At 43.2% G+C, this 27,276-nt stretch overlaps 4 protein-coding genes and 1 long non-coding RNA gene across 11 annotated transcripts in view; 4 read left to right on the forward strand and 1 right to left on the reverse strand.

Annotated features, from left to right (window-relative positions):
- The first annotated feature begins 2,708 nt into the window (after nucleotides 1-2,708).
- LOC103991425 (uncharacterized) lies at nucleotides 2,709-6,805 on the forward strand. 2 transcript variants are annotated; one of them, XM_009410885.3, is made up of 5 exons: nucleotides 2,709-2,946; nucleotides 3,586-4,012; nucleotides 4,088-5,360; nucleotides 5,454-5,600; nucleotides 6,114-6,805. In XM_009410885.3, the coding sequence occupies exons 2-5, from the start codon at nucleotides 3,956-3,958 to the stop codon at nucleotides 6,635-6,637; spliced, it is 2,001 nt and encodes a 666-aa protein (XP_009409160.2). In that variant the 5' UTR covers nucleotides 2,709-2,946; nucleotides 3,586-3,955; the 3' UTR covers nucleotides 6,638-6,805. The 2 variants fall into 2 exon arrangements, with proteins under 2 accessions (XP_009409160.2, XP_009409161.2); XM_009410886.3 differs by having other exon boundaries at nucleotides 2,745-2,946; nucleotides 3,394-4,012.
- Nucleotides 6,806-9,346: 2,541 nt separating this feature from the next.
- On the forward strand, nucleotides 9,347-13,032 carry LOC135643660 (alcohol dehydrogenase-like 7). Its single transcript, XM_065160914.1, has 10 exons — nucleotides 9,347-9,508; nucleotides 9,579-9,715; nucleotides 9,783-9,826; nucleotides 9,915-10,243; nucleotides 10,998-11,080; nucleotides 11,472-11,547; nucleotides 11,996-12,060; nucleotides 12,176-12,271; nucleotides 12,526-12,687; nucleotides 12,772-13,032. Exons 1-10 carry the CDS (start codon nucleotides 9,469-9,471, stop codon nucleotides 12,886-12,888), a joined length of 1,149 nt encoding a protein of 382 aa, XP_065016986.1. The 5' UTR covers nucleotides 9,347-9,468; the 3' UTR covers nucleotides 12,889-13,032.
- On the reverse strand, nucleotides 11,250-12,596 carry LOC135643661 (uncharacterized). Of its 4 annotated transcripts, none has more exons than XR_010498331.1 (2): nucleotides 12,514-12,596; nucleotides 11,250-11,671 (listed from the first exon to the last, which is right to left on the reverse strand). It is a non-coding gene; the product is annotated as an uncharacterized LOC135643661 (long non-coding RNA). The 4 variants fall into 4 exon arrangements; XR_010498333.1 differs by lacking the exon at nucleotides 11,250-11,671 and adding an exon at nucleotides 11,823-12,405; XR_010498332.1 differs by lacking the exon at nucleotides 11,250-11,671 and adding an exon at nucleotides 11,823-12,413.
- A 3,368-nt stretch (nucleotides 13,033-16,400) lies between the features above and the next one.
- On the forward strand, nucleotides 16,401-20,254 carry LOC135643802 (alcohol dehydrogenase-like 7). Its single transcript, XM_065161160.1, has 10 exons — nucleotides 16,401-16,537; nucleotides 16,608-16,744; nucleotides 16,813-16,856; nucleotides 16,945-17,273; nucleotides 18,467-18,549; nucleotides 18,870-18,945; nucleotides 19,388-19,452; nucleotides 19,568-19,663; nucleotides 19,738-19,899; nucleotides 19,984-20,254. Exons 1-10 carry the CDS (start codon nucleotides 16,498-16,500, stop codon nucleotides 20,098-20,100), a joined length of 1,149 nt encoding a protein of 382 aa, XP_065017232.1. The 5' UTR covers nucleotides 16,401-16,497; the 3' UTR covers nucleotides 20,101-20,254.
- A 348-nt stretch (nucleotides 20,255-20,602) lies between these two features.
- LOC135643803 (cytochrome c oxidase subunit 6b-1-like) overlaps nucleotides 20,603-27,276 on the forward strand; it is a 7,912-nt gene continuing 1,238 nt past the window's right edge. For all 3 annotated transcript variants that reach the window (XM_065161161.1, XM_065161162.1, XM_065161163.1), the window contains exons 1-4: nucleotides 20,603-20,767; nucleotides 26,571-26,816; nucleotides 26,924-27,006; nucleotides 27,091-27,172. In XM_065161161.1, the coding sequence (XP_065017233.1) occupies nucleotides 20,726-20,767; nucleotides 26,571-26,816; nucleotides 26,924-27,006; nucleotides 27,091-27,172 (453 nt within the window). In that variant the 5' untranslated portion in view covers nucleotides 20,603-20,725. The remainder of the gene's footprint in view (nucleotides 20,768-26,570; nucleotides 26,817-26,923; nucleotides 27,007-27,090; nucleotides 27,173-27,276) is intronic.

Below are 27,276 nucleotides of genomic sequence, written 5' to 3' on the forward strand. Positions count from 1 at the left end.
GGCAAGTTGCATGACCCGAGAAACAAAGTGATTGTTGAGTCATTAGGCCACAGCAGAGAAACTGATCAAAATTCTTAAGCTGTTTCAAGATTTGGACTTAATTGCTGGCATTGTGGACAAGCATTTCATTTCCGTGCCAAATTGCACATTGCGGTCCATTTACATGAGGGACACATTGTGCCACATTGCAATACAATGTAATCAGAGATGTGAGAAAGAGAGACAGAGAGAGGGGGGGGGGGGCAATGCTGAACAATAAAAAAATGATTTAGGTGTTCATTTGGTTACCTAGTTACATTGGAATGACCATTAGTAAGAAGAAGAAATAGTGTGATGCCAACCAATGCAAATGCAGGAAGATTCATTTGCTTGTTGTTTCAAAAGCCCATGTTAGAATACGGCACAAGGGACGTGACAAAATAATTAAGAACACTAACAACACTATTGAAAGAGACATAAATTGTATGTCTCAATCTGATTCTTGCCGTCCGTCCACATTCATCTTATTTTCCTTTTCTTATAAAAGTTAACAATTAGTTTTTTCATAGCTTACTGTTATATGATGTAAGGTTGATGTAAGGTTAATGTAACTAAAGAAATAAATGATGATGCATCGAGTGAACAACCCATGTTGACTTGACTCTAATTACCTTGCTAAATGGACTCAGGGATTCAACTTGAGGAAACTAATCAAAGATCACCACTCAAGCCATAGTTCTTCGATTACTAATTAAATTTCAAGGCCATTTCATTTTTCGTATGCCATCACCATCGTGATAGATAAGCCATATTGTTTTGTGAAACCCTAATCTTAATTGTCACATCACCAAACCAAGTCAGAACATGAATCACATATCTAGAATTATTTATCAGATGGCCCATGTACCTTCTTCAATTGTTTGTTTTCTTCAGTATTGATTACCTTGGCCCTTCCTTTCAGGCAAAGACATTTCATCAGAACCTGTTCTGTATTTCTTCAACTATAAATGCAATTAAATAGTCCAGTAAATTGTACAATTAAGTTCGGGAACGAGATTTAGATCGAGAGTAGTTCCGAGGGATGCATGAAGAAGTCTCCTGATCCCACATCTATGGTGAATCACATGCATTCCTACAAGTTTTCTTATTATTCTATTTCTTTGATAAGTTGAAGGCCTTGTCCCATGCTTCCTACTTATATAGCACTTTAGATTGAGAATTAATTTAAAGGTACGGTCGCCACTTAGGTGAACCTGAAACATGTTTTAGATCTGCCATTCAAATAAGTCCCATATGGTACAACTTCAAGGATATATAATATGTATAAAATTGGTCTTTGGGTAGCCACCATATAACATGATGGTGTAGGTGGCGGAAACAAGACGATAATGTCTGCAGTCAAAGATCACTGGGTCCTCTCCCAGATTAATTGAAAGCTAAGTATGCATCACTTTACTTGTTTGTTAAATAGGAAAAAGATGGACACTAATTACTGGACCTCAGATGTGGAATGGCTGTGTGAGGGAGGGATCCATTAGGCACCCTCCTTGAATCGACGATGGCATCTCACAAATGGACAAGCAGACCTGCTGCCTCCTCTTGTTGGGAACGCTGAAATCTTAGCCTTTTCTATTTGGAAAGGCACAGAACGAACATAACAAGGACCGCGGCAATAAGTTTGGTATCGCACAAGGCTTTGGAATGAAGGGTAGGCAGAAGAAGACACAAGAAAAGACACATGGACACAAGGAAGGGATGGTGATTCTAGGAACGACCGGTGTTGTTGCACGTCAATGATCGGGATGGCGTTGCACCGAAAGAGACCACCACCCGTCCTCATGTTTTTGATTGTTTTTGATCGATTTCAAGAAATCAAATTATTTTCTACGTCTCTCATCTCTGCCTTTGCAGCTCCCTCGCTTCCAGCCAAATTAAACCAAGTATTTTGATGGAATCCGTCCGTGACCACCCCAATTAAAATGTGGTACGACGGCCGTAACGCGACTGCGATGCTGACAGGTGAAGGACCCACCCATATGACTCAGTGAGTTGTCATTTTTGACTCATTCGCTCCTGCGCCTCACTAGTTTGCCTGCCTTGAAGAATATTCGTGTTGTGGTAAGAATCTTCTTTTTTATGATTAACCCTTTATGTCACAAAGAATTTAAATCGAAGGTGACTTGAGCGGATATTTATTTATTAGAACAGTAGATTCATATAACCGGGGAAGATTAGAGTCGATTGTATCGGGCCAAGTGGACTTGCGAAAGAAAGGGATCCGAGGTGATGCGGCTCGTTGCTGACCCAAAGGAACGGGTCGACGGGGGCCTCAAATCACTCTCATAATTCATGTGAGAGAGAGAGAGAGAGAGGCGTTAGCTTTCTGCGTCCCCAAATGAAGAGCCATGGCTGGCTAGTGTTTCGATTAGACAACAATACGTTTTGTCATGTTAAGCATATCGCTGCATGCAACTGTAAGGGTATACATGTAAAGAGATAACTGCCAATGGGTGCACTTGCAAGTAATTACATAGTTGTGGTTATCAAAGAAATGACCATCCTAAAAATAAGGTATACTGTGTGTTCCATCTAGAAAGGTTGGGATTCGATTCGGTGATAACCGCATGATAGGTCGCGATGTGCAACATTAAATAACAACTGAATGGAAATTATTTAACTCGGAGTTAGCAGGGAGGGCAGAGGGTGGCACTGACATCATTCATGAAACAGGTAAATTTTGGCCAGTCGAAGGGAAACGGATCTGTCCGCGTCTCAAGCGCGTTTGTGGCTCCTCTCGCAGCGCCCGCTGCTGCCGCCTATTTGTAGCCGCTTCTACCACTTTCCTTTCCTCCCCCACACCACCTCCTCTTCTTCTTCCACCCTTCCCTCCCTGCTCCAGATGCTCTTTCTCATCTCCTCTGCTTGCTTTGACCTCCGGTACGTCACACCTCTGGGTGTTTGAAACAGGTAACTTCCTCCGATAGCCTGCTGTGGTTTCTAACATTCTGTAAAACAGTTATCATTGTTTCTCGATTTCCGTTGCAAGCTCTTCCTTTGATTGTTCTATTACCTCTGTTGTTGTGGCTTCTACTTTTGTGAAGGTCGATCTAGGTTATGAATGCAATAATAGCTTTCTTCTTTGACTTGCTCTTCTTTTTATTGGGGCTGAAGTCTCCTAGGTTTAGAAAACAGGGACACCAGGGAGAACTTTTCAAAGCATTAGCCAAGAAAACCGGTGGTTTCTCCTCGCTGCTCTAAATGCTTCCTCAATTATTAGCTTTCGTATCTTCCACCCTTTTATTACATAATAAAATACATGTTTTCATTGGGTTTCTAAATGCTTCCTTACTTTCGGCCTTCGGATCTGGAAATCCCTGTTGATGCCAATGAGTTTCTTGTACTTTGATGATCCAGAATTTAGCAGAAGAACGTTTTTGGTCTTTTCTCCATCTGATTTGCAATAGAAGCGAACAAAAGGCGATCTTTTGATATGTTTGGCTTATAAAAGGGAGAAATGACTAATCCATCAGATCTCTCTTTCTTCCCTCTATTTCTGTTTATGGGTTTTTTGAGCTCTCCATGATTCTAAGATCTAACCTTTTTCAGGTCTGATACCAAAAGGGTTCTCAGCTGATATTAAAGCGGTTTAAGATCACTCTGGCCGTCACTGAGGTACCATCCTCTCGCACCTTGAGAAAGGTGTGTGCTCGAGAGGATGCACCCTTCCCTCTCTTCTCCATTCCCATCTACACTCTTCTGCTTGTCTGGCTGTTGTGTCGTATGGTAAAAGGATCTCCTTTCGACAATGGCTAACCCACAGATTCACTTCAGCTGAGATCACCTGCATCTACTTCTATAGTCCTTAATCTGCTAGGCTTCTTCTTGCTTCAGAAGCTCTTAGAGTCATAAAGAGAAGGTAGTCGTCACGCTTATCTAGAATATTGTGTTGTGTGTAAGTTCTTTGGTACCAGAAAAAATGGCAAGAATCAATTGCTTCTCTGCTCTCCTGGCTGGAAAGAAGAAGAAATCTAAGGTAACCACACATTCAAATCTGATTTTTGTCTAATTTGTGGTTCAATTTCGTGCTCATTTGACTGGTTACATGCAGGAGTCTCCAAAAGCCATCCATTCTAATAATGAAAATGGCGATGGAGATTTGCTAGTTAAGCCAGAAAAATTCATCTGTGCATCCGGCGAGACAAAGGAGGTGTCTTTCGAGGACTTGTCAGTAAAATCTCAGTCGAAGAAGAAAGCTTCTACCGATGTGAAATCGGTGGAGGATGACAAGAAGGATGGGAATTCTGTTCCAACCAATGTGGCAATTGAAGCAGCTTATGAGGGAGGCGACGAGCATGACGACATCTTGTCGATGAAAAGGGATTTATCCGACTTCGATCTCCAGGCGCTAGCAGCAGAGAAAGGTGAAATCAATACCCATGATTTGAATCAAGAGTTTTGCAATTATGAGGTGGAGAATGAATCGGAGAAAGTTGAGGGCATCACACCCGAAGCAATGATCCGCAGTGGGCATGTAAGCGACCCAGGGATGGGCCGCACCACTGCCTTCTGGGGATCTCCCATGTTGAAGCGCTCGTGCTCTAACATCGAAACAAAGAGAGCTAGTAGATTGCTTGGATCCCCAGTCAAGTCCCATTCATATGATGATCTCCGAAACTTACCTGAAAATTTCCTGAGAGAAGCACCAAAGGCAATCCCAGGCAGCCCAGCATCAGTAATGACTTCCTTCAGTGCTGATAAAGTGATGCTAAAGAAGAGGTCTTCAAGCCAGGTTCTTCCTTCAAGAAGTAGGAAGCTTTGGTGGAAGCTTTTCCTGTGGAGCCACAGAAATCTCCACAGGACTTGGTCCTTGAAACCACAAAGGATTGCCTTCCTCAATCGTGCCTCCAATCAGAGAGACGGATACTGCTCTGACACGATGGAACCAAGCCATGGAGAGGATTTGAAAAACAAGAAAGCCATGGATGAATCTGAGATTAGATGTAGGAACGGTATGTGGCCTCCGAACCAGTGGGTTGCTTTTTCTGCAGAATCTTCTTCTTTGGATAGAGTAAATGCTTGGGTGCACAGTCTGGATGATAATCCATTCTGCCCAATCGAGGATACTGAGAATGAAGATGATGAAGCAGTAGATGGGTCTTCTACGCACCCAACCTTTCTGGAGATTAAGGAATCATCTAGCAAAAACAACACTCGTGCTGGCCGGCGAGCAGCGGAGGAGGTGTTGCAGGCCAACAACATCATCCAGTCTCTGAATGCCTTTTCCTCGGTGGCTCACATTGCCGGCATGGGCTTAAAGGTGATACCTGCGATTTCAGCTTTCACTAGCCTCCGATCGGTCAACTTATCTGGCAACTTCATAGGTAAAATTCGACAACTTAATCATGTAAATGAAGTAGGAATCACATGTTCTCAACCGTACATGTGGTATGTGACCTGTTTCACGTTGTTTTTAGTTCACATTTCGCCGGGATCTTTGCCCAAGAGCCTTCACATGCTCGACTTGTCAAGGAACAAGATTGTGACAATTGAAGGCCTCAGAGAACTGACGAGGCTCCGGGTTCTTAATCTCAGCTATAACAGAATCTCACGAATTGGTCATGGTAAGAACATCTGTACTTAATCCTTTTATTTTTGGATTTGCTTGTTTTATTCTAACGTGATCAACTCCTGCACAAAACAGCAAATTGAGGAAATAATTGTGCATGACAAATCTTATGGACTCCAGGAAACAGTCCTATCGAATCTAAAAGAAAATTCTTGCTACGATAATCCACTGCTGAATTAATTTGAGATGTCAGAGAGTTGAAATTCTTTTTTCAAAATTTTGGGTTGCTATTGGACATTAAATTTTGTCATCCGTGTTTTAGGAATATGATTCTTATCCGGTGTCATGTTTCTGGCTCGTTGTTGTGGTTAGAGATACCTGTCATAAATGGTCCATGATGATTGTCCATAAATTTTTTTGAGGTGGGTGAGTGCTATTTGTGGTTTTGCTTTATTGATATAGCCTTCAGTCACATCGATGTTGTGACCCATTATATTACTCTTGAACTTTATTGTAGAAAGTAATGATTTTATTAGAGACATGAGATCTTATATGGATACATTTACAGGACTGTCAAACTGCACTCTCATCAAAGAGCTGTATATTGCTGGGAACAAGATTAGCGGTGTGGAAGGGCTTCACAGGCTTCTGAAGCTCACGGTTCTCGACCTGAGCTTCAATAAGATCACCACAGCCAAGGCTTTGGGCCAGCTTGTCGCAAACTACAACTCTCTGTTGGCCCTCAACTTGCTCGGGAACCCAATCCAGAGTAACATTGGAGATGACCAGCTCCGCAAGGCAGTGTGTAGCCTGCTGCCACATCTAGCTTATCTGAACAAGCAGCCTATCAAGCCACTGAGGGCAAGAGAGGTGGCAACTGACAGCGTCGCCAAGGCTGCTCTTGGGAACAATGGCTGGGGTTCTCGGAGGAGGGCGACCAGGCGAGTCGGCCACGGCTCAAGCAGCTCGGGCAAGGGCATGACCGGGGAGGGAAGCAGCCACAGGGGTGCAGGTAGCAGTGGCGGGAACAAGAGCGGCAAGCATAGATCGAAGAGCCGCCACCATCACCACTCCATTTCTACCAGGAAATAAACGCATAGAGATTTTGGGGGGATTTTATATGCATCAGGGTTTGTTCCGTTTGGAATAAGTTGAATTATTTAATGGGGTTTATGCTGAATTATTCGAATGGACTTGTGGATTTTGAGTTGGACGTTAATGTGAAGGGATAAAACTGACATGTTTGCTGGGTTTTGGTTATTCGTTTCTTTTTAGTGTTGATTGATAGGTTGGTCCCATCAAGATACGAGAATCTATGACGGTGCAGATTTGGATGCGACAAGAATCTGACAGAGCTCGGAATGCAAATTTGCATGCAACGAAGAACATGGAAAGACTGGGAGAGCGGTGGGTGGTCACAGTGGAGTGGACCAGCACTGAGATCATTGAGCGTTCCTGGGTGGACAGAGTCCCAACTTTTGGCATAGTACGCTGTCGTCTCAATCACGGTGAAAACATGTCAGAGCAATGCCCTGTTTTGCTGGAATATACTCCACCACTTGTGTTCTGTCAAAGAAATAGATACCCTACATCACTAAGAAACATTGTATCTCGGCATCGGTCTTAAGGTTCACATCCACATCCACATCCACATCCACATCCACATCGACGGTTTGGATGGATTAGAAAAAAAATCTTGGTGATTCACTGACTTTCAGCCAAATGGATACTTTGAAAAGGATAATATAAATATTGAAATATTTTCTTACAACTTATGTTTTGAAGTTAGGATGTGACTGAGATAAATATGTGAATATGATTTTATTTGTCTATAATAATAATTATTATTATTATTATCATTTTACTATACAAATGACTCATTGGAGACTTTACGAAAACAAGTATAGATCATCAGTTTATGACATTCAGGAGCGAAAACTACTTTGACCATAATTGATTCAAAAGAATTTTAAAAATAAAACCTTTTTTTTTTTTTCATAATCGATTCAAAGGAATGTCAAAAATATGAAAGGGATACCTTACTAGTTATCATAAGTTTAAAGTAGATAAAAGAGTTATTTGTATATTTATACAAGAAGAGTGAACTTGAGATTTGAAATTAAAGATTATTAAGAGTATTATTCTTGATAGCGAATATCCCAACATCAATCTCATTAGTTGATCGTCATAGAGGAATTGACGTGAAGAACAAAGACTAGGTCACCTCCCCACTCGACAGCAACGTGGGGAGGTGACAAACTATTGACCCCCGTGAATAATAGTTAATAAGAGATTGTTTGAGCTGATAATGTCGATCGTCGAGAGTAGTGGTCCCCGAGGGGCCCATCGAATTTGCTCCCCCCTTGGTCGTCTTCTATGGATGACAAGTCGTAAAGGGTTATTCAGAGCAGTTGTCCATATGGGCAAATGACAAGTGGAGGATATTGATTATGAAGAGTCCCCTCAATTGAAGTATAAAAGTCAGCCCCCAACGCTTGCCTAAGGGTCAGACCTCTCTTACTGCAAGTCTTTTCACATTCACAACCTCACAACACTAACCTGAGAGTTGGAGGGATCGGGTCAAAAAAATTTTCCCAACATCAACCTTTGTATAGGACCCTCAAAGAGATCAAAGCCCACATCAGACCACCTTGGGAAGCTAGAGACTTCTCCAAAGCCGCCTTGGATACCTTAGTACCGCATCAACCGAATCGTTAAATCACCACGAGGATCGTTTGGACAACTTCATGCCTTCGGGTTACGATCGAGTTGTGTCGATCCTCACTCCACGGTATCAAGACCACAACAATTCTCTAAAAAAATTATGAGATTTGATCGTAAGGATAAATTGGCTCACATGACTTTTGGTATTTATAAAATTCTGAAAAGGGACCGGTTGGCGTAGCCCCCTTACACTAATTATTGCACATGATATATTCCATTTTTTATCCTTCGAAAGTACATTAAAGGCCTGACTCATGTTATTTCATATCAGCCACTAAATTTTACAAATGATGTTACTTTCTTAAGGCAGTCGATCAAATGAGTATATCGTAAGAAATAAAATTATGTCTCTCGTAAAGGTGTATTGAGAACACCATGCAAATAATAAAATCACATAGGAGGAATATAATCAATATCCTAATCATTTTCACTAGGGTAAGATCAAATTTAGAAACTAAATTTTTTTACTGGACAAATAGAATGAAATAATAAACTTGATAAAACCCCCTACCCTTTGCTATACAAATATAAACAGAGGGGTAATGTTCCGATTCGAGAGAATAGGTTAGAGGTGATCTTGCTCTTGCTCTTATTTGATTTTTATTTATAATAGCAAAATATTTGAAAAAATTTAGAATTATTAGTCCATATTTTGGATCCAAATACATGAAATGTATGATTTATTAGCTATTGGAAAGTTTATTTTAGATTATTTTACTCTCTTTATCGGATGGACGTACATTTATTTCATAAAGTTTGATCTAAATTTTTTTAAGAATTGTAAAAGAAATTTTAATTCAGGTTTATTGATTTGTTAAGATTTTTAATTCATGAAAAATTAATTTAGAACCTTATTAATTATATTTCTATTATGGTTATTTAACATGTATCTTTGGAACTTTATTTGACTAATCGATGATTTTTGAGTGATTAGAATTATTATTTTAGAATTTTTAAAGCATGGGTATTGATAGCGAAAGAAATGCAACAAAAACAGCAATTCAACCTATTAAAATTGGCATTAATAGACAGACAAAGGATGCATTTAGAATAAGAAGAAGCTCTATAATAGAGAGATGTCCCAAACGACGGGGAATCATAGGGACCATTCATACCGCTCTAGTCTTCTGCTTCTGTTCAGAGAGAGACAGAGAGAAAGAGAGAGAGAGAGAGAGAGAGAGAGAGAGAGAGAGAGAGAGATGGACCAGAGCAGTGCCCCGAAGCCCATCAGATGCAGAGGTAAATCGATTGGCTCTCACCTCTACCTGTCTTTTCCTCGAACGCTCACTTCCAAACACCCCGGTGGCAGCTGCGGTGTGCAGAGCCGGCGGGGAGCCGCTCCAGATCGAGGATGTGGTGGTGGCGCCGCCCAGAGCCTACGAAGTCCGCATCAAGATCATCTGCACCTCCCTCTGCCACAGCGACGTCACCATCTGGAGCATCAAGGTAAGCCCCATCCCTTGCGTGCCTGCATCGTCCTTCTCCTCACCTTCGTCTGCTCTCGTCGCCGCAGGATCCCGCCGGCTTCCCCAGAATTTTCGGCCATGAAGCCGTCGGGTAAGCGCTTGGTTCCATTTGATATCGGCTCATCGGGCGGCGGACGCAGGACGTGCTGGATTGATTTGTCTGTCGATGCCCGGTTCAGGGTGGTGGAGAGCGTGGGGGAGCACGTGGAGGAGGTCAGCGTGGGCGACATGGTGCTGTCGTGCTTCCTGGCGCACTGCGGCGATTGCGTCGACTGCCGGTCGGTGCGGAGCAACGTGTGCTCGGGGGTGCCGCTCGGACTCCAGGAGGGGGTGATGCCGCGGGACGGCACCTCCCGGTTCACCGACGCCTCCGGGGCGCCGGTGCAGCACTTCCTCAACGTCTCCAGCTTCAGCGAGTACACCGTCGTGGACGTCACCCACGTCGTCAAGGTGGCTGCCGCCATGCCGCCCGAGAAGGCCTGCCTCCTCAGCTGCGGCGTCTCCACCGGTAAGCAAATTAATTACCATGAATAGGTGATACAAGCCTGCGAAAGCCATGGTTGACTTCCCTGAATGCAAGTTTCCTTCGTCTACGGTTAACGATCCGACATCATTATACCGCTGATCAATGTCGATGTCAATCGATTGACGTGCAAACCAAAAGCTCTGTAGCTTGCGAGCAAAACACTATGTTGGATGTTACTTCACATGTCTCGAGTCAGAGATGACAGATGTTCCACTGGATATTTCTACGCAATTGGGTAAACGCCAGTGTCATGAGAGGCACCTCCGAAGTCAAAAAGATGTTACAGCTGAGACATCCAAGGAGCCATAAAGTGGTTTGGGCCAGTAGATAAAGACAAGCCAGCCGACCTAGTTCTGACATACAATACAAAGCTACAAACAACCAGGTCATCGTCACATTTGCACTCGGTAGATTTAAAATGGTTGCCTTTCTTCATGCCTCGATCCATACGACACCATTTGACTTTGTTTATGAACACCCATCTGATCTATTGAAAACAGACCACCAAAAAACTGGATCCACATCTACGTCACCAATACTACTACCGTTTGATTTCCCCAATCAAAGAAAGTACAAGCAAACAAAAATATAAGATTGGCTGTCAGCTAGCAAACCCTGTCATTCAGATTTCGATCTTATTTCTTTAGTGGATCGAATTCTCTATCTCGAGTAACGCATGCTGAGGTTATTTCATTTGGTCTTTTGTGAGCTAACCGATGGAGTTCTTATGATACAGGAGTGGGGGCTGCATGGAAGGTGGCTGCTGTGGAGCCTAAATCTACGGTGGCAGTCTTCGGACTTGGATCTGTCGGATTGGCGGTAATTAATTTTAAATACAATTTATTCTTTAACGTTTCATTTATTTATTATTCACTCAAGTAATCATTGTCACGTCTATTTTCAATAATTATTTATATGAACTTGACATCAAGGTAGCAGGTACTCGATAATTGTCACATCTATCAATCACTCAAATTGACTACGTCAATGAACATGAATTTTCATGAACATTTAATCGAATCCACTAAGAACGTTTAATTGTAAGTTTAGCTTTATTAAGATTTTATGCCTACCAAATTTGTTTATGGGAATTGAGGATGAGTTACTTACTGAGGCCTCTCTACCGCTGATGAACTGTCTGTCTGTCACTCTGTTTCGATCTCTATAGATGATGACCACTGCACTGCACTGCACTTATCATGACTTACAGGTTGCAGAAGGGGCGAGGCTGCAAGGCGCAGGCAGGATTATAGGTGTTGATCTGAACCCTGACAAGTTTGAGATCGGTACGGCCTCCTCAGAGCTCCTAATGAATCTATCTCTGCGTGCTTTCTTCTTTAAAAGCATCTCCAAATGTTGATTCCAGTCATCTCAGATTAGGGGCAATGGCCTCTTCACCTCCATATGCATCTGTCTTGCAATCTAAATATGGTCAGTAGAATTCAATGTAGAACACCTACACGATTTAGATTCAAAGCCTCATGTCAAAATAGCATAGCAAGCATGCACACATGAAAATAGAGTATACTGTTAGCTGTTCCTGAGTCCATGCAACTGCTAATCATAGAAAAGATTATTTGTTTTGATTATGAATATCACATTCTGCTCAAATAAGTGTACTGTGAATCATACACAAGCTGTCTATTACTGGTATAGATATGGCTTTATTGGTATTTTCTAGAGTAGTTTATCAAAAGAAAGAACTATGAATGCATGGTTTCGTGTATGGTTTAGGGAAGACGTTTGGGGTCACCGATTTCGTAAACCCAATGGACATCGGAGAGCGATCTATCAGTGAGGTTGTAACACTACTCTTTTTCTTGATCTAAACATTTCAGGGCTAACTTGCCTTGGAACACTCCATCTCAAGAGTATCTACATCTTATAATTCTCTTTTAATTCATGCTTCAACAGGTGATTAAGGAAATGACCGGTGGAGGTGCAGATTATTGCTTTGAGTGTATCGGCTTAGCATCATTGATGTCAGATGCATTCCAAAGCTGTCGACCGGTTCGCACTTCTCCCTCTTCTCCTTTAGCACCATCGGCTGAATTCTAAAAGCACAATCAGTAGACTTGAGGCTTTCTTATTGATGCATTCAGCCGATGCCTACTTAGATTCACGACTTGCATTTGTAACAGCATCTGAATTCCTACTACCAAGTAGAATTAGAACACAGACTAGACAAAGAAATAGCTATGATTAGATGAAGAATTGAAGTTCCATTAGATTAAAGATTTTGCATTTTATACCGTGGCATGCAGGGATGGGGAAAGACAATCATTCTTGGGGTGGAAATGCACTTCTCACCAGTCAGCATAAACCCCTACGAAATCTTGCAGGGAAAAACCATCATGGGCTCATTATTTGGGGGAATCAAGGCGAAAACCGACATTCCAATACTGATGAACCGATACCTTAATAAGGTTTGCTTTAAATCACCTGGTTCAAGTTTATGCCTCCATGTTTGTTTGATCATCTGATACCAAGCTGCTCCTTTGCGGTCACAGGAGCTTCACCTGGATGAGTTCATAACACATGAGGTTGGCTTTCATGACATTAACAAAGCTTTTGAGCTACTGATGGCAGGGAAGAGTCTCAGGTGCATCATATGGATGGATAGGTAAAGAAGATTGTAAAAAACATAGGCATTTCAAAGCGTGCTCTTTTGTGGTTTGTAATAAAAAAGGCAATAACTTGAACATTCCTTGTGATGTGGCTGCGTACGCATGTTTAAGAATAATGGAAGAGTGATCCACCATTTGTGTTCATTTGCCATGACCTTGAAACCAGAATATTTTCTTTACAAATAAGAAGAAACTTTTAATCACTAAGAATAGAGTCTAAAATAGGACCTGTGTGTCATCATTCAAAATGGACATTAAATCCAAAGAAAAACTTTCCTTTATGAAAGATTAATGCATTATGAAAATATCTATTTCATATTTGCAAGTCACTCTTTTTTCCCCCTAATATCAATACTTTCATCATTTCGTAAGATCCTTTTCGACACATATTCGGCACATATTGAACCCCAACATGCACCTCCAATCCTGGATGACATGTGGAGATATAAATAAAATACCCAACAAGCCCCCCTCATGGGACAGAAAAGCAAAAAAAAAAAAAAAAAAAAGGAACACATGCAGTTTACATGATCAAATCAATAAGTTCAAGAATCAAGAACTCCTCTAATTCATTACATTCATGTTGTACTTGTATTCATGCCTGATGCATTTCCTTCTATTTTCAGTGTACATATACACTATATAACAATATACTTTTAATATTTTTTTCAGAAAATAAAATAACTAGATAGTCATACTAAACACAAAGGAATCAAATCCCGTGGACACCATCCTTGGTGGACTTAAATGTCATCTCACATGTCAGGTTTATCATCCAATGATACCTTTCTCATATGATGATAGTAAGTTACCCTTGAAAATCATAAGAAAACATATCTTCTCTGTAATTCCCCCTACAAAGCTACTACCACTCATGCTACCTCATTGCCTTCGCCTCAGTGGACTTGAACATCATCCTTTTATCGGTCCAAAGGTTTATCACGCTTGGAATATGCAATGAGGTATAAGCCTTTCTAGTTGAATTAATGAGAGATAGCTTGAAAAAATTATAAAAATACTTATATATAGAATTTACCACTCGTCTTCTTTGTCACTTAGTATAAATACACGCATTAATTCATGACTAAATTAATAATTCATGATTAAAACGAACAACAAGTTAATAACTAGTACATCATGGAAGCATATCATGATACAAGCATTAAAAACATAAATCATATTTGAGCAAAGCATATAATATGCTATCATATCCAAACAATAGAAATACATGCTCACCCAAAAAAAATTTTACTATTCGAAAATAACAATTATAGTTATAATTTAAAAAACATCTACTTAGGTCGACGAACCACTTACCTTGAGTCCAAGCCTTTGTTGAATTAATCCATCATCTCGAGTTAAATCTTTATATGAGACGATCATGATAACACAAAAATCAAAATTAAGCAATAAATGGTCAGTCCTGTGGATGTTAACATTTGGGTGAATCCCATAGTTGAGTCTTTTTTTCTTAATACCAAATATTGAACTGCTACCTTGCTGTGAATAGCATTGCATGCAGCAACCTCTGCTAACCTTTAAAAGCATTCCAGGAACACAGGTTTATCTGTGACCAAAACTGTAATATCTCCATGAACTAATCCTCCCTTAGTTGCTTCATGAATAGCACTAAAATTTAAACCGCCACCAGAGACAAAAATTGCTACTCTTTTCCTTTTAAGTCAATTTTTTTGTGAACTATCGTCATTAGTTGTCATGCAGCCCAACCCCTCTCTCTCTCTCTCCCCGAAGCACTACATCTACCTTCCAAGCACCAATATTTACCGCCAGCCTTCAGCGGCACCACTTCTGAAGCAGTAGATGCTTTGTGGGAGGAGGAAGCCTAGTCTCACTCTCACTTAGCAACCATTGTTTCGAAGAACTAAACAAAACACACAAAGAAGGTCCATTTATTTAGTGAAAGAAAACCCCTGACCGATTAGAAATAAGATTTAGGCAGTGGAGGAAGACGGTAGATCAATCGCGTGCATGCGATCCACTATTCATCACTTAGTTGCTTGCTTGATAAGCAAAAGGAGAAAAAGAGGAACATATAAGAGGATCCCAAAAACGTCCTCTCTTATCTTGTAGAGATCAAGATTTGGCGGAAGAACCGAGCGACGGTTGCGGTGGCGATGCCGCATCGGGGGATGGCGACGATGAGGCGGAAGTCGATGATTTGCTCCTACCATTTGAGTAAGAGGGAGGAAATAGAGATGCCCGCTAGAGGAGAGATCTCGGCGGTTGCAGATGTAGTGGAAGTAGTTCATCTGTCTAAAAGATTTTAGGGTTTCTTTTGGGAAATAATATATATAACAATTTCCAATAATATATATATATATATATATATATATTTCCTTGCATGACTATTTTTCTAAAATAGTCAATCCATATATTGAAAATGAAAAAATAAATCCCGGGGAATAGGGGATATCACATGAACGAGAAGATGACATTAAAGAACATTACCCTTTTTTTTAATATGATAAAATTAAATTTCGAAACCAATTTCTTTTAGGGGGAGGAATATAATCTTAAAATAAATTAAATTCAAGATAAATATAAAATTAATTTGATTCAAAAGATATATTACATATCAGTTATAATATAAATACATTTCCTTTTTGAATGGTTTTTAATGATTGGATAGCCTAAAAGAGGGTTTGAACCTAATCAAAACAGGAAATCAATAAATATTTAGATTACTGATGACTCATAACCCTAATAGAATTCTCTCTCTACTATATTAATAGAAGTATAAGGATCCATACTCTAATTCGAGAAAAAGGGTGCAAGGTGATTTTTGGGATAGGTAAGTTATTTGACTCTCGTTGGATTTTTATTTATCATTCTCGATTCATATTTTTATATTTAGAAGAAGAAAATTTTGATTTAGAATTATTAATCGATATTTTAGATGGAAATGCATGATTTAATAATTATAAATCTTTCACGAATTATAGAATTTTTAATTCGGGATTACTGATTTATTAACATTTTTAATTCGTAAAAATTTAATTTATAACCTTATTAATTATATTTATATTTTGATTATTTAACATGTAAGTTTGGAACTTTACTGAGTGATTAGAAGTATTATTTTAATTTTTTTAAAATTTTGTTAAAAAATATGTTTAATTGAATTCATGTTTGAATCAAGTCAGACCCGAGTCGAATCAGGCCAACCCAACCCGGTTTAACCTGGACTCGAGCACAAGTCTGGTTCAACACGTGTTCAAGGTTTATAATGACCCAACAGAGACTCGGATCGGTCTAACTCGTTAGCCAAGACAGGGTTGACAAAAGCTATAAGCTATAGAGCCAATGTAATTATAGTATAACCCATTATATTTGATTTTGTTTTATTCAAATTTTATTAGTTAATATACATTTGAATTAATTTGAATAAAATTATTTAGTTTATATATTGTTCACGTGTCGAAAAAAAAAAGGACACGTGACAAACACATCATGGTTATATATCAAAACTGTGATTTAGCGAGAGAGGGTCGTGTGGCTATAAGATACAGTCGGATTAAACTCCATCGGATCGTTCCTTGGTAGTACCGCTCAGGTCTTCTGCTGGTGTTCAGAGAGAGAGAGAGAGAGATGGACGAGATCAGTGCCCCGAAGCCCATCAGATGCAGAGGTAAATCAATTGGCTCTCACCTCTACCTTTCTTTTCCGCGAACGCTCACTTCCAAACACCCCGGTGGCAGCTGCGGTGTGCAGAGCCGGCGGGGAGCCGCTCCAGATCGAGGAGGTGGAGGTGGCGCCGCCCAAAGCCTACGAAGTCCGCATCAAGATCATCTGCACCTCCCTTTGCCACAGCGACGTCACCATCTGGAGCATCAAGGTAAGCCCCATCCCTTGCGTTCCTTCATCGACTTTCCCCCTCACCTTCGTCTTCTCTCGTCGCCGCAGGATCCCGCTGGCTTCCCCAAAATTTTCGGCCACGAAGCCGTCGGGTAAGCGGTTCGTTGCATTTGATATCAGTTCATCGGACGGCGGCGGCAGGACGCGATGGATTGATTTGTCTGTCGATGCCACGTTCAGGGTGGTGGAGAGCGTGGGGGAGCATGTGGAGGAGGTCAGCGTGGGCGACATGGTGCTGCCGTTCTGCCTGGCGCACTGCGGCGATTGCGTCGACTGCCGGTCGGTGCGGAGCAACGTGTGCACGGGGGTGCCGCTCGGACTGTTGGACGGGGTGATGCCGCGGGACGGCACCTCCCGGTTCACCGACGCCTCCGGGGCGCCGGTGCAACACTTCCTCAACGTCTCCAGCTTCAGCGAGTACACCGTCGTGGACGTCACCCGCGTCGTCAAGGTGGCTGCCGCCATGCCGCCCGAGAAGGCCTGCCTCCTCAGCTGCGGCGTCTCCACCGGTGAGCAAATTAATAACCATGATTAGGTCATACAATCCTGCAAAACCCATTTACCATGCCATGGTTGACCTCCCTGAATGCAAGTTTCCTTCCTCTACGGTTTGACATTCCGACATCATGATACCGCTAATCAATGCTGACGTCAATCCAGTTCTGTGCAAACCAAAATCTCTGTAGCATCTGCCGGAGCTTGAGAGCTACACCGTGTTGGATTTTACTATCACATGTCTCGAATCAGACAGATGACAGATGTTCCATTGGATATTTCTATGCATTAGGTAAACGTCAGTATGAGGAGGTACCTTCAATGTAATCGTTATCAGCTGAGACGTCTAGGGAGACGTACTTGCCATGGGTTGGGCCAGTTGATAAAGACGAGCCAGCCACCCGCAGTCTGACGTACAAAACCAAAGCTACCAAACAAGAAAGTGGACATTTTATGTACATTGTTTTAGGGATGTGAACGGGATGAAGCGGCATTTATTTGTGTCCCCTATCGTTCCTTATCCTCTAATCCGCTTCTATTCCTCTCTCATCCCCCATTCACCATTTCTCACTATATATTTTTTTCTATCTTTTATTTTTCATTTGGACTGAGTGGTGGATCTTTAGGTGAGGTGAACCCATTAGTTTGTTTGTATTCTCGTAATTAGTTTATTTTTTTATATTTTTTTTAAAATAAAAATATTATCGAAATTAATTAATAATATTATAATTTATAAATAATAAAATTAGTTGAATGTTGAATCTATTCCTACGATAAGACCACCGTTGAATATTGATATTATCTTATCTGATTCAATTGAACTAAATAGCTCGTAACTAACTCGTAATCGACTCGATTAAGACTTGTTGGATTTGAATTAGATGAACCAAACGTTCGAGCCCAACATCTACACCTACTACTATTGACTTTAGGTGCACCTATCTGATCTCCTGAAAGAAGACCAAGGAAAAATCTGGACCAGCATCTGCCAGCACCAATACTACCATTTGATTCCCCAATCAAAGTACAAAGAAAGAAAAATGATAAGTTGGGTTGTCTGCTAGCAAAAATCTGTTCTTCAGTTCTGGATCCAGAAGACCTTACTTGGATTCTCTCTACAGTAATGCATGCTGAGATTATTTTATTTGGTCCTCCTTGTGAGATTATTTATTGCTAGCTGATGGAGTTCATGTGAACTATGACACAGGAGTGGGGGCTGCTTGGAAGGCGGCTGCTGTGGAGCCTAAATCTACGGTGGCTGTCTTTGGACTTGGATCTGTCGGATTGGCGGTAATTAACATTTCATTTATTTATCATTCACTCAAATAATTATTGTCACTTCTGTATTCAGTAATTATATAAACTTGACCTCAAGGTATTGATTGAGAATGTCAATGAACATGAATTCTCATGCGTTAGGGGTTATCTGTGGATCCACTAAGAGCTTTATTTAGATTTTATGCATACCAAATTGTTTATGGGAATTGATTACACGGGCAAAAGGATGAATTACTACTTACTGAGGCCTCTCCTCCGCTGATGAAGTGTCTGTCTATCACTCAGTTTCAATCTCTACAGATGATGAGCACTGCACTTATCTTGACTTACAGGTTGCAGAAGGGGCGAGGCTGCAAGGTGCAGGCAGGATTATAGGTGTTGATCTGAACCCTGACAAGTTTGAGATCGGTAAGGCCTACTCAGAGCTCCTAATGAATCTATCTGTGTGTGCTTTCTTCTTTAAAAGCCTCTCCTCTCCAAGTGTTGATTCCAGTCATCTCATCAGATTAGGGGCAATGGCCTCTTTACCTCCATTTGATATGGACAGTAGAATTCATTGTAGAACATCTACATGCTTTAGATTCAAAGCCTCTTGTCAAATTGCAGAGCAAGCATGCACACATGCGAATAGAGTGTATCGTTAGCTGTTCCTGAGTCCATGCAGCTGCTAATTATAGGACTGATTTATTTGTTTTGATGAGAAATTTCACCTTCTGCTCAAAGAAAAGGTGTACTGTGAATCATACCCAAGCTGTCTATTGTTCATATAGTTATGGCTTTATTGGCATTTTCTAGAGTACTGCATCAAAAGAAAAAGATATATGAGTGCATGGTTTCCTGTGTCTTCTAGGGAAGAAGTTTGGGATCACTGATTTCGTAAACCCAAAGGACATCGGAGAGCGATCTGTCAGTGAGGTTGTAACGCTGTTCTTTTTCTTCATCTAAGCAATTCAGGGATTATTTGCTTTAGAACAACATGTATCAAGATTACCTACATCTTATAATTCTCTTCTAATCCATGCTCCGACAGGTGATCAAGGAAATGACCGGTGGAGGTGCAGATTATTGCTTTGAGTGCATCGGCTTAGCATCACTGATGCAAGATGCATTCCAAAGCTGTCGACCGGTTGGCTCTTCTCCCCCTTCTCTTTGAACACCAACAGTTGAATAGACTTGGCTCTTCTATACTGTGGCGTGCAGGGTTGGGGCAAGACGATCATTCTTGGGTTGGAAATGCATCTCTCACCAATGAGCATAAGCACCTTGGAGATCTTGCAAGGAAAATCCATCATTGGCTCATTGCTTGGGGGAATCAAGCCGAAAACCGACATTCCAATACTGATGAACCGATACCTTAATAAGGTTTGCTTCAAATCACCAGCTTCGAGTTTATGCCTCCATGTTTGTTTGACCATCTGATGCCAAGCTGCTCCTTTGTGGTCACAGGAGCTTCACCTGGATGAGTTCATAACACATGAGGTTGGCTTTCATGACATAAACAAAGCTTTTGAGCTGCTGATGGCAGGGAAGAGTCTCAGGTGCATCATATGGATGGATAGGTAAAGAAGATATCAAAGGGAAGAGTCTCACATAGAGAGAGGCCTTTCAAAGTGTGTTCTTTTCTTCTGGTTTGTAATAAAAAAAAGCAATAACTTTACTTGAACATTCCTTGTGATGTTTAAGAATAATGGAAGGGTGATCCATTTATTCGTGTTCATTTGATATGTACTTAGAAACCACAAAAGGAGTACGTTACTGTGATTTCATTCTTGAGCCACTTCAGATCGCCATCGACGTATCCAATTGAAATGGTGGTGGCAGCGGGGTCCACCGTTTCACCTCGGATGCCACATCGTCCCTGAGAGATTTCGAGGGTGATGTGTGCGGGAGAACCTTCACGTGCATTATATGTACATTTTGTGTGGGGACACGAGGCACGTGTCCTCCGCCAGACGCGCCCGCTTAACTCACCCGGGTGGTTAATGGTGTGGGGTGGAAGCAGGTGGTCTGGGCCCCACCAAAGGCCGTCAAATTTGGTTGGTTCGCTGGAATCGTGGAGATGCTTCTCCAACCCTCCAATTAAACCGGTAGGTGTACTTGTCCCTTATCTCTCTCTCTCTCTCTCTCTCGCGCGCCTCGAGTGTTGTGGGCTGAACGCCGCCGTCTTCGAGTGATCGAGTCACTGGTTATGGCGGACGCCGTCCCGGAGAAAACCCCCACCCCATCCGAGGTGCGAATCCTTCTTTTCGCTCCGGTTACCTTTTGATGATCTGAGACGCATCTTTCCCGATCTATTTTGGTTCTTGCTTTTTTGGTCTCCGGATTCGAGGAATTATTGTCTGTCAACTGCAATCTTTTCATCTGATGGCAGGCGCTTCCTTTGCTGTAGATCCGTTGTTGGTTTAGTTGTAGGCGTCTGTTGCTATTGGAGACTGTAATGAAGAATCTGATTATGATCTGTTCGAGGGAGCTCCGAAGTAAAGGTTTCGGTTTTGGACTGAATTGCGAATTTACTTATTACTTGACATTAATGCGCTTGCGAAGAACGACGCCAAATTTAAGTAGAGATTTTGATGTAGAATTTACGGGAGAGGCTTTGTCATCGCTCCTGGTAATTAACCTAAATGGCAGGGATGGCAGCGGGTCGGTGTTTCCCAATTTCAACCGAACCCAAACCCTAATAACCAGCTACACGGGTATCTACGGATGGGTAGATCGGATACCAAAAGAAATGGAAAATAACACCCTACCACTACATCATATTGGGAATGACAATGGGCAGAGGGTGTTAGTGTAACATCTTTACGCCGTGGCCTCGAATACGATTGGGTTTGGGTCCGAATGATTGGAGATCTTCCTGAATGACCCTTGAGACTGCTGATGTAGCCGACCGCGGTGGTCCGATCGCGACGGGGTCACTGTTTTCTCCAGGAGGGGACCCCTCGCCTGGGCCTTCGGTGGGAGGCACTCCGTCTTCGTCCCTGCACACAGGTCGGGTCGGGAGAGCTCGGCCTGACCCCTTCGACGATCAAGTCAGTCGATAGTCTCAGGGGTTTTTTTTTTCTCCCTCCCTCTTCGTTCCGAACACAAGAGTTTTTATAGGAAAGGTCACCGTTTCCTGATGTGCCCGCTTGCAGGGAGCAGGGTCGTACCTTGGATAACGTCTGACACCGGCATTAGCGTTGTGTGAAGGACCGGGCTCCTACAGGATGGTGACGTGCCTCGGTCGGCGTTTTGGTTTGCTTCGGCCGGGCGCTGTCAGGTCAGACCGGGGCAGGCAACCCCCGTAACTCCTCGGTCTGCGTGACCTAGGAGACGTCACCCGGGAGCAGATGACGTTAGTTCGTGTCCCATCATTATTATTACCCTCATCATTCCCCCCCCCCCCCCCCCCGGAGGGAGCCATGCATCGACTGTTGATAGGGGGTCCGAGGCGTGGCTTCTGCTTTAAGTGGTTGTTCCTGCCAATTTGCCCTCTGGTCAGTGCCGGGGAGGTTTCCTAGAGGGTCGCGATGGTCGGTTGCTGGCCCGTCGTCCTATGCGACGTGTGACCGTGGGGTATGATTTGAGCAAGGCAGAAGACTCGGGCGAGCAGGTGGCGCCGAGGCATAGGAATCATGCAGTTTGCGACCGAGGTATGCGGCTTAGGCGGGCAGACCACGTAGAGGTGGACTCGAGCAGTCCGTGGCCGAGGTGCACGACCTAGGCAGGCAGGCCGCACAGAGGTGGGCTTGGAAGACTGCAGCCGAGGGGCACGGCTTATGCGGGCAGGCCGCGCAGAGGTGGACTCGGGCAGACTGCGACCGAGGGGCACGACTCAAGCGGGCAAGCCGCGCAGAGGTGGACTCGGGCAGACTACGGTCGAGGGACACGGCTCAGGTGGGCAGGCCGCGCAGAGGTGGACTCGGACAGACTGCGACCGAGGGACACGACTCAGGCTTCCAGGCCGCGCAGAGGTGGACTCGGGCAGACTACGGCTGAGGGACACGGCTCAGGCGGGCAGGCCGCGCAGGACTCGGGCAGACTGTGGCCGAGGGGCACGACTTAGGTGGGCAGGCCGCACAGAGGTGGACTTGGGCAGACTGCGACCGAGGGGCACGACTCAAGCGGGCAAGCCGCGCAGAGGTGGACTCGAGCAGACTACGGCCGAGGGGCGCGGCTTAGGCGGGCAGGCCGCGCAGGACTCGAGCAGACTGCGGCCGAGGGTGTAACATCCCATTAGTCCCACATCAGAAGTGGACAATGTGTATGATTAGCTTATATGGGCCTGATGAGTGTACTACGTTAACTCCCGCTTAAGCATTTTGGTCCGTGGTTGAAAGACCAAAATGGAGTTATTGGCCAGTTGGCTCATCAGACTCGGGTCGTGACATTTGGTATCAGAGCCGACCTAGCATTTGGGCAGGGTGAGAGGGCTCGAGTAGGAAAGGGCTACCCGTGGATGGAGTCGAGAACTCATCACGGCGTGGAGCCACCACTGAGTTAAACCTCACATGCATTATGCTAGGGTTCGATCTGGGTTATGTCGGGCCTTGACGAGGACGTCAAGCTAATTGAGTTGGGGATACTGTAACATCCCATTAGTCCCACATCGGAAGTGGGCAATGTGCATGATTAGCTTATATGGGCCTGATGAGTGTACTACGTTAACTCCCGCTTAAGCATTTTGGTCCGTGGTTGAAGGACCAAAATGGAGTTATTGGCCAGTTGGCTCATCAGACTCGGGTCGTGACAGAGGGGCACGGCTCAGGCGGGCAGGCCACGCAGAGGTGGACTCGGGCAGACTGCGGTCGAGGGGCACGGCTCAGGCGAGCAAACTGCGCAGAGGTGGACTCGGGCAGACTGCGGTCGAGGGGCACGGCTCAGGCGAGCAAACTGCGCAGAGGTGGACTCGGGCAGACTACGACCGAGGGGTGCAGCTCAGGCGGGCAGGTCGTTGAGTCACTGGTTAACGAAGCGCAGCTGGGCTCGCAGGGACCCCGTTGAATCTGAAGATAACACCTCGGGCTCCGGGCGGGCTCTCAGGTTTCTCATTGCTCGATCCTTGAGCGGGGCCGATCGGACCCGAAGCGACGCGGGGAGCTCCGGAGATATCGTGTGAGCCCGAACGGGCGACTCTTGTTGTCGTAGTGGTAGGATCGTTGGTGGGTGCGCCGGATGAGAAATGAGCGGGATAATGGTCTGCACCATCCCAGTCAGAGCTCGGACTTAATGAGCGAGGTATTGAAAGGCCTCGGGCGACGGGTCGGTTGGGGCGCCTTCGGGCGGCGACAAGCCCGAGTCGTTGAATAACCGCCAATAGCGCTCTGAGGTTGCAGCGGGGTGCTCAGTTCGAGGTTCACCATGCGGGGGGCGTTCCCCTGGAGCCCCGATCAGGTGCGACCCCTCAGCTGTGGGTTCGTCTGGGTCAATCTATCGATCCCTCGACATTCGGGCCCCCCTTCTAGCGCTAAACTGTTAGTGTCAACATCTTTACGCCGTGGCCTCGGGGCCAATACGGTTGGGTTCGGGTCCGAAAGATTGGAGATCTTCCTGAACGACCCTTGAGACTGTTGAGGTAGCCGACCGTAGTGGTCCGATCGCGACGGGGTCACTGTTTTCTCCAGGAGGGGACCCCTCGCCTGGGCCTTCGGTGGGAGGCACTCTGTCTTCGTCCTTGCACACAAGTCGGGTCGAGAGAGCTCGACCCGACCCCTCCGACGATCAAGTCAGTCGATAGTCTCAGGGGGTTTTTCTTTTTTTTTCTCCCTCCCTCTTCGTTCCGATCGCGAGGGTTTTTATAGGGAAGGTCACCGTTTCCTGATGTGCCTACTTGTAGGGAGCAAGGTCGTACCTTGGATAATGTTTGACACCGGCATTGGCGTTGCATGAAGGACCGGGCTCCTGCAGGATGGTGACGTGCCTCGGTCGGCATTTTGGTCTGCTTCGGCCAGGCGCTGTCATGTCAGACCCCGCAACTCCTCGGTCTGTGTGACCTAGGAGACGTCACCCGGGAGCAGATGACGTTAGTTCGTGTCCCATCATTATTATTACCCTCATCAGAGGGCACCTTAAATCTGACTATCTTCCTATTTGGACTCATTTAAACCCAATTAAAGTGTGTATTGGTTAGAAACCTGATACTAAAAAAAAATCTAACCTGCTACTGACAGTTAATAGGGTAATAGGATTGCATACAGTAGCATGCTAGAGTTCTTTAAACTTTTTTCCGTAGAAACGAAAGCTGCTGACAGTTAATTTCTTCGTGTAAGAAAAGATGGGGAGCCTGTGGGAATGAGCCGAAATTACAAATTTACTGAACATTTTAGCAAGCTCAAACTTTTATTAGAAGGCATTTTGCTAAATCAATGTGTTTTTTTGTTTGTGTAGGATAATTTCTTTGCCCCTTGTATTGTTTTCTATTATATTTGTCGGGACATAAAGATGCTAATAACTTGACTAAAAATAGAATTATGTTCATGTTTTTAATTTGGGACTTGCATATTAGTTAAAGATGGGTTTGAAAAGTATTGAGCTCAAGTCATTCTAGTAAAGTTTTACGACTACTATTTGAAATTTTTCGTAAAATATAGATCAACTCGAGGTTGACATGTTGGTATTTAGTGCATGAATTTAGAATAAGCTACAATGTGGTCGATCTGAAGGTTGCTCTGATTGTCATTGAGTTGAATATTGCTATAACTATTCTATTTTGCATTTCTTCTTCTCCAATGCTTGTTTTTTTCTACATTCCAGATCTCTTGCACATTCATGAACTTGGTCAGTCATCTCTTTTAGAAATTCCTAGTGACGAATGAAACTTCATATTCTCTTACAAACATGAAATGAGTAAAGCTAAATATTTTCTATAGTTTGTGCTACTCAGCCCTTCAGTTGAATCAAAATTTGATGACTTATTCAGTGCCCAGATTTTTTTCAAACTGGTAGACCTTTGTTGAATCCAATTTTATTTTATTCAGTGACCAAGTTCCTCTGCACGTACATGACCTTTTTGTACTTGCTATTTGAATGTCTGGCTCGCTAGCCCACCTGCTTCCTGCCGTATTGCATATGTGGATATCACATGATCCCTCAAGTCCTACATGTTAACTATGGCTTATGAAATTCAATGGGCATATTGTCAAGTTCGTTCTAGTATGATAGGTAGGATTCACATTTTTCTTCTATATCACTTGAATGGATGAGCTTGACTTCTGAAGCATATAATGTCTGTCTAACCTACTGTAAAGACATCCAGTACCATTAAGCTATTGAAAGTCATGAATTTCACTTTAAATATGTGATTTTTGGTTCTTTTATTAGTCACTGTTTGCTTACCTATACATTCTTCCAGATTGTGTTGCATATATGGAGGATAACATGTTCATTTAAACCTTATGTATTAATTTACCTAAAAATGCACTCGAAATATTGATTTCAGGCGAACTACTAGCAAGTTCCAAATCTGCCTTTGTTTTTGACTTTTTAGCTTTACACTTGCATTCCTGTGGGCTTTGTGCTAGTGAAAGGAGTATCTCATCATTATGAAGCAATCTGACTTGTCGAGACAAATCATATAATATAAGAAATGTATCCATGTTTTGAGTTTTTCAAGAGACGAATCCTTTTGCCTAGTACTTTAGTATTCATATTGTTGTTGGGCATTACACTGGCCAGTTTTTGGCCTGTTCTTGTGTTGCGCGGCGACCGTCGAGAGCGGAGCAAAATGTCAGCCATCTCAGCACCCTGGAACCCCCCGGGTGGCACAGGGCTGGATGGGGCTTTCGTATAGCTGGGACGGTGCTGCCTCTCGCTTCGCTCGCTGTTCGCCGCTCGCCGCTCGCTCGCGCAGCCAAAAATGGCCAGTTTTGGCCCGTTTTTGGGCTGTTTTGTTTTTCAGTTTGATCCTGAAACATTTTAAATTTCTGCTAGAATCTAGTGGGTTCCATGATATTTAATATTTCACTGCCTATTCTTGCAAGAGGACATAGAATGCTTAATTCTTGCACTGGTTTTAGAGTTCTGTTGTCAATTGTATGTTCCAAAATATGCAGCAATGGTCACTCCAGGACAAAGGACAGCCAGATCTGAGTCAGGCCACTGTTGATGAAACAGCTAAAGATGAAAATCCACCTGATGGCAGTTCTGTTGAAGTTAGTGCACAGATGGATAATCAAACTCCTGCTTCAGAAGTCGCGGAGAAGAGTGATGAAGCTCCCGTAGCAGAGGAAATTAATGAAACTCCTGAGGAATCGGAGACAGAATCACAAGAGGCTGCTGAAGAGAAACCGGTTATAAAGGTTTGTTTATTCCTCGATAATTAGAACAAATTTTAGGTTTCATTTTATTTCTTAAATATTGTCATCTAAAGGAATTCTGATTGATAAAATTTGCTTTTGGTCTATAGATTGAGACAGCCCCTGCTGATTTTCGTTTTCCAACAACAAACCAAACAAGGCATTGCTTTACTCGTTATATTGAATATCACAGGTACGATGAGAATATGATCACTGGTACAATAGCTGTTTGTATATTATTACATATTAACTAGAGACAGATGGTGGCATCTGACAGGTGCATAGCTGCAAAGGGAGAAGGTGCTCCTGAGTGTGATAAATTTGCAAAATATTACCGCTCTCTTTGCCCAAGCGAATGGGTCAGCATTCATTCTTTAGTATTACTATCATCTCTGAGTTTGGGTTAAAACTGAGTCCTTTAAGATAAACATAAAGGTTTTAGTTTCTGTATGTTGGAAATTTT

The sequence above is a fragment of the Musa acuminata genome, chromosome BXJ3-7 (assembly GCF_036884655.1).
Source record: "Musa acuminata AAA Group cultivar baxijiao chromosome BXJ3-7, Cavendish_Baxijiao_AAA, whole genome shotgun sequence".
In the NCBI taxonomy this organism is placed as follows: Eukaryota; Viridiplantae; Streptophyta; class Magnoliopsida; order Zingiberales; family Musaceae; genus Musa; species Musa acuminata.

Bases quoted from the DNA above. Each gene is read 5' to 3' on its own strand.
- LOC135643660 (XM_065160914.1), top strand. From the start codon at position 9,469: ATGGACCAGAGCAGTGCCCCGAAGCCCATCAGATGCAGAG. The intron at 9,827-9,914 runs GTAAGCGCTTGG...TGCCCGGTTCAG, and splicing joins TTCGGCCATGAAGCCGTCGG to GGTGGTGGAGAGCGTGGGGG. The intron at 12,688-12,771 runs GTTTGCTTTAAA...TTGCGGTCACAG, and splicing joins TGAACCGATACCTTAATAAG to GAGCTTCACCTGGATGAGTT.
- LOC103991425 (XM_009410885.3), top strand. From the start codon at position 3,956: ATGGCAAGAATCAATTGCTTCTCTGCTCTCCTGGCTGGAAAGAAGAAG. The intron at 5,361-5,453 runs GTAAAATTCGAC...CGTTGTTTTTAG, and splicing joins CTTATCTGGCAACTTCATAG to TTCACATTTCGCCGGGATCT. The intron at 5,601-6,113 runs GTAAGAACATCT...ATACATTTACAG, and splicing joins AATCTCACGAATTGGTCATG to GACTGTCAAACTGCACTCTC.
- LOC135643802 (XM_065161160.1), top strand. From the start codon at position 16,498: ATGGACGAGATCAGTGCCCCGAAGCCCATCAGATGCAGAG. The intron at 16,538-16,607 runs GTAAATCAATTG...CCCCGGTGGCAG, and splicing joins GAAGCCCATCAGATGCAGAG to CTGCGGTGTGCAGAGCCGGC. The intron at 19,900-19,983 runs GTTTGCTTCAAA...TTGTGGTCACAG, and splicing joins TGAACCGATACCTTAATAAG to GAGCTTCACCTGGATGAGTT.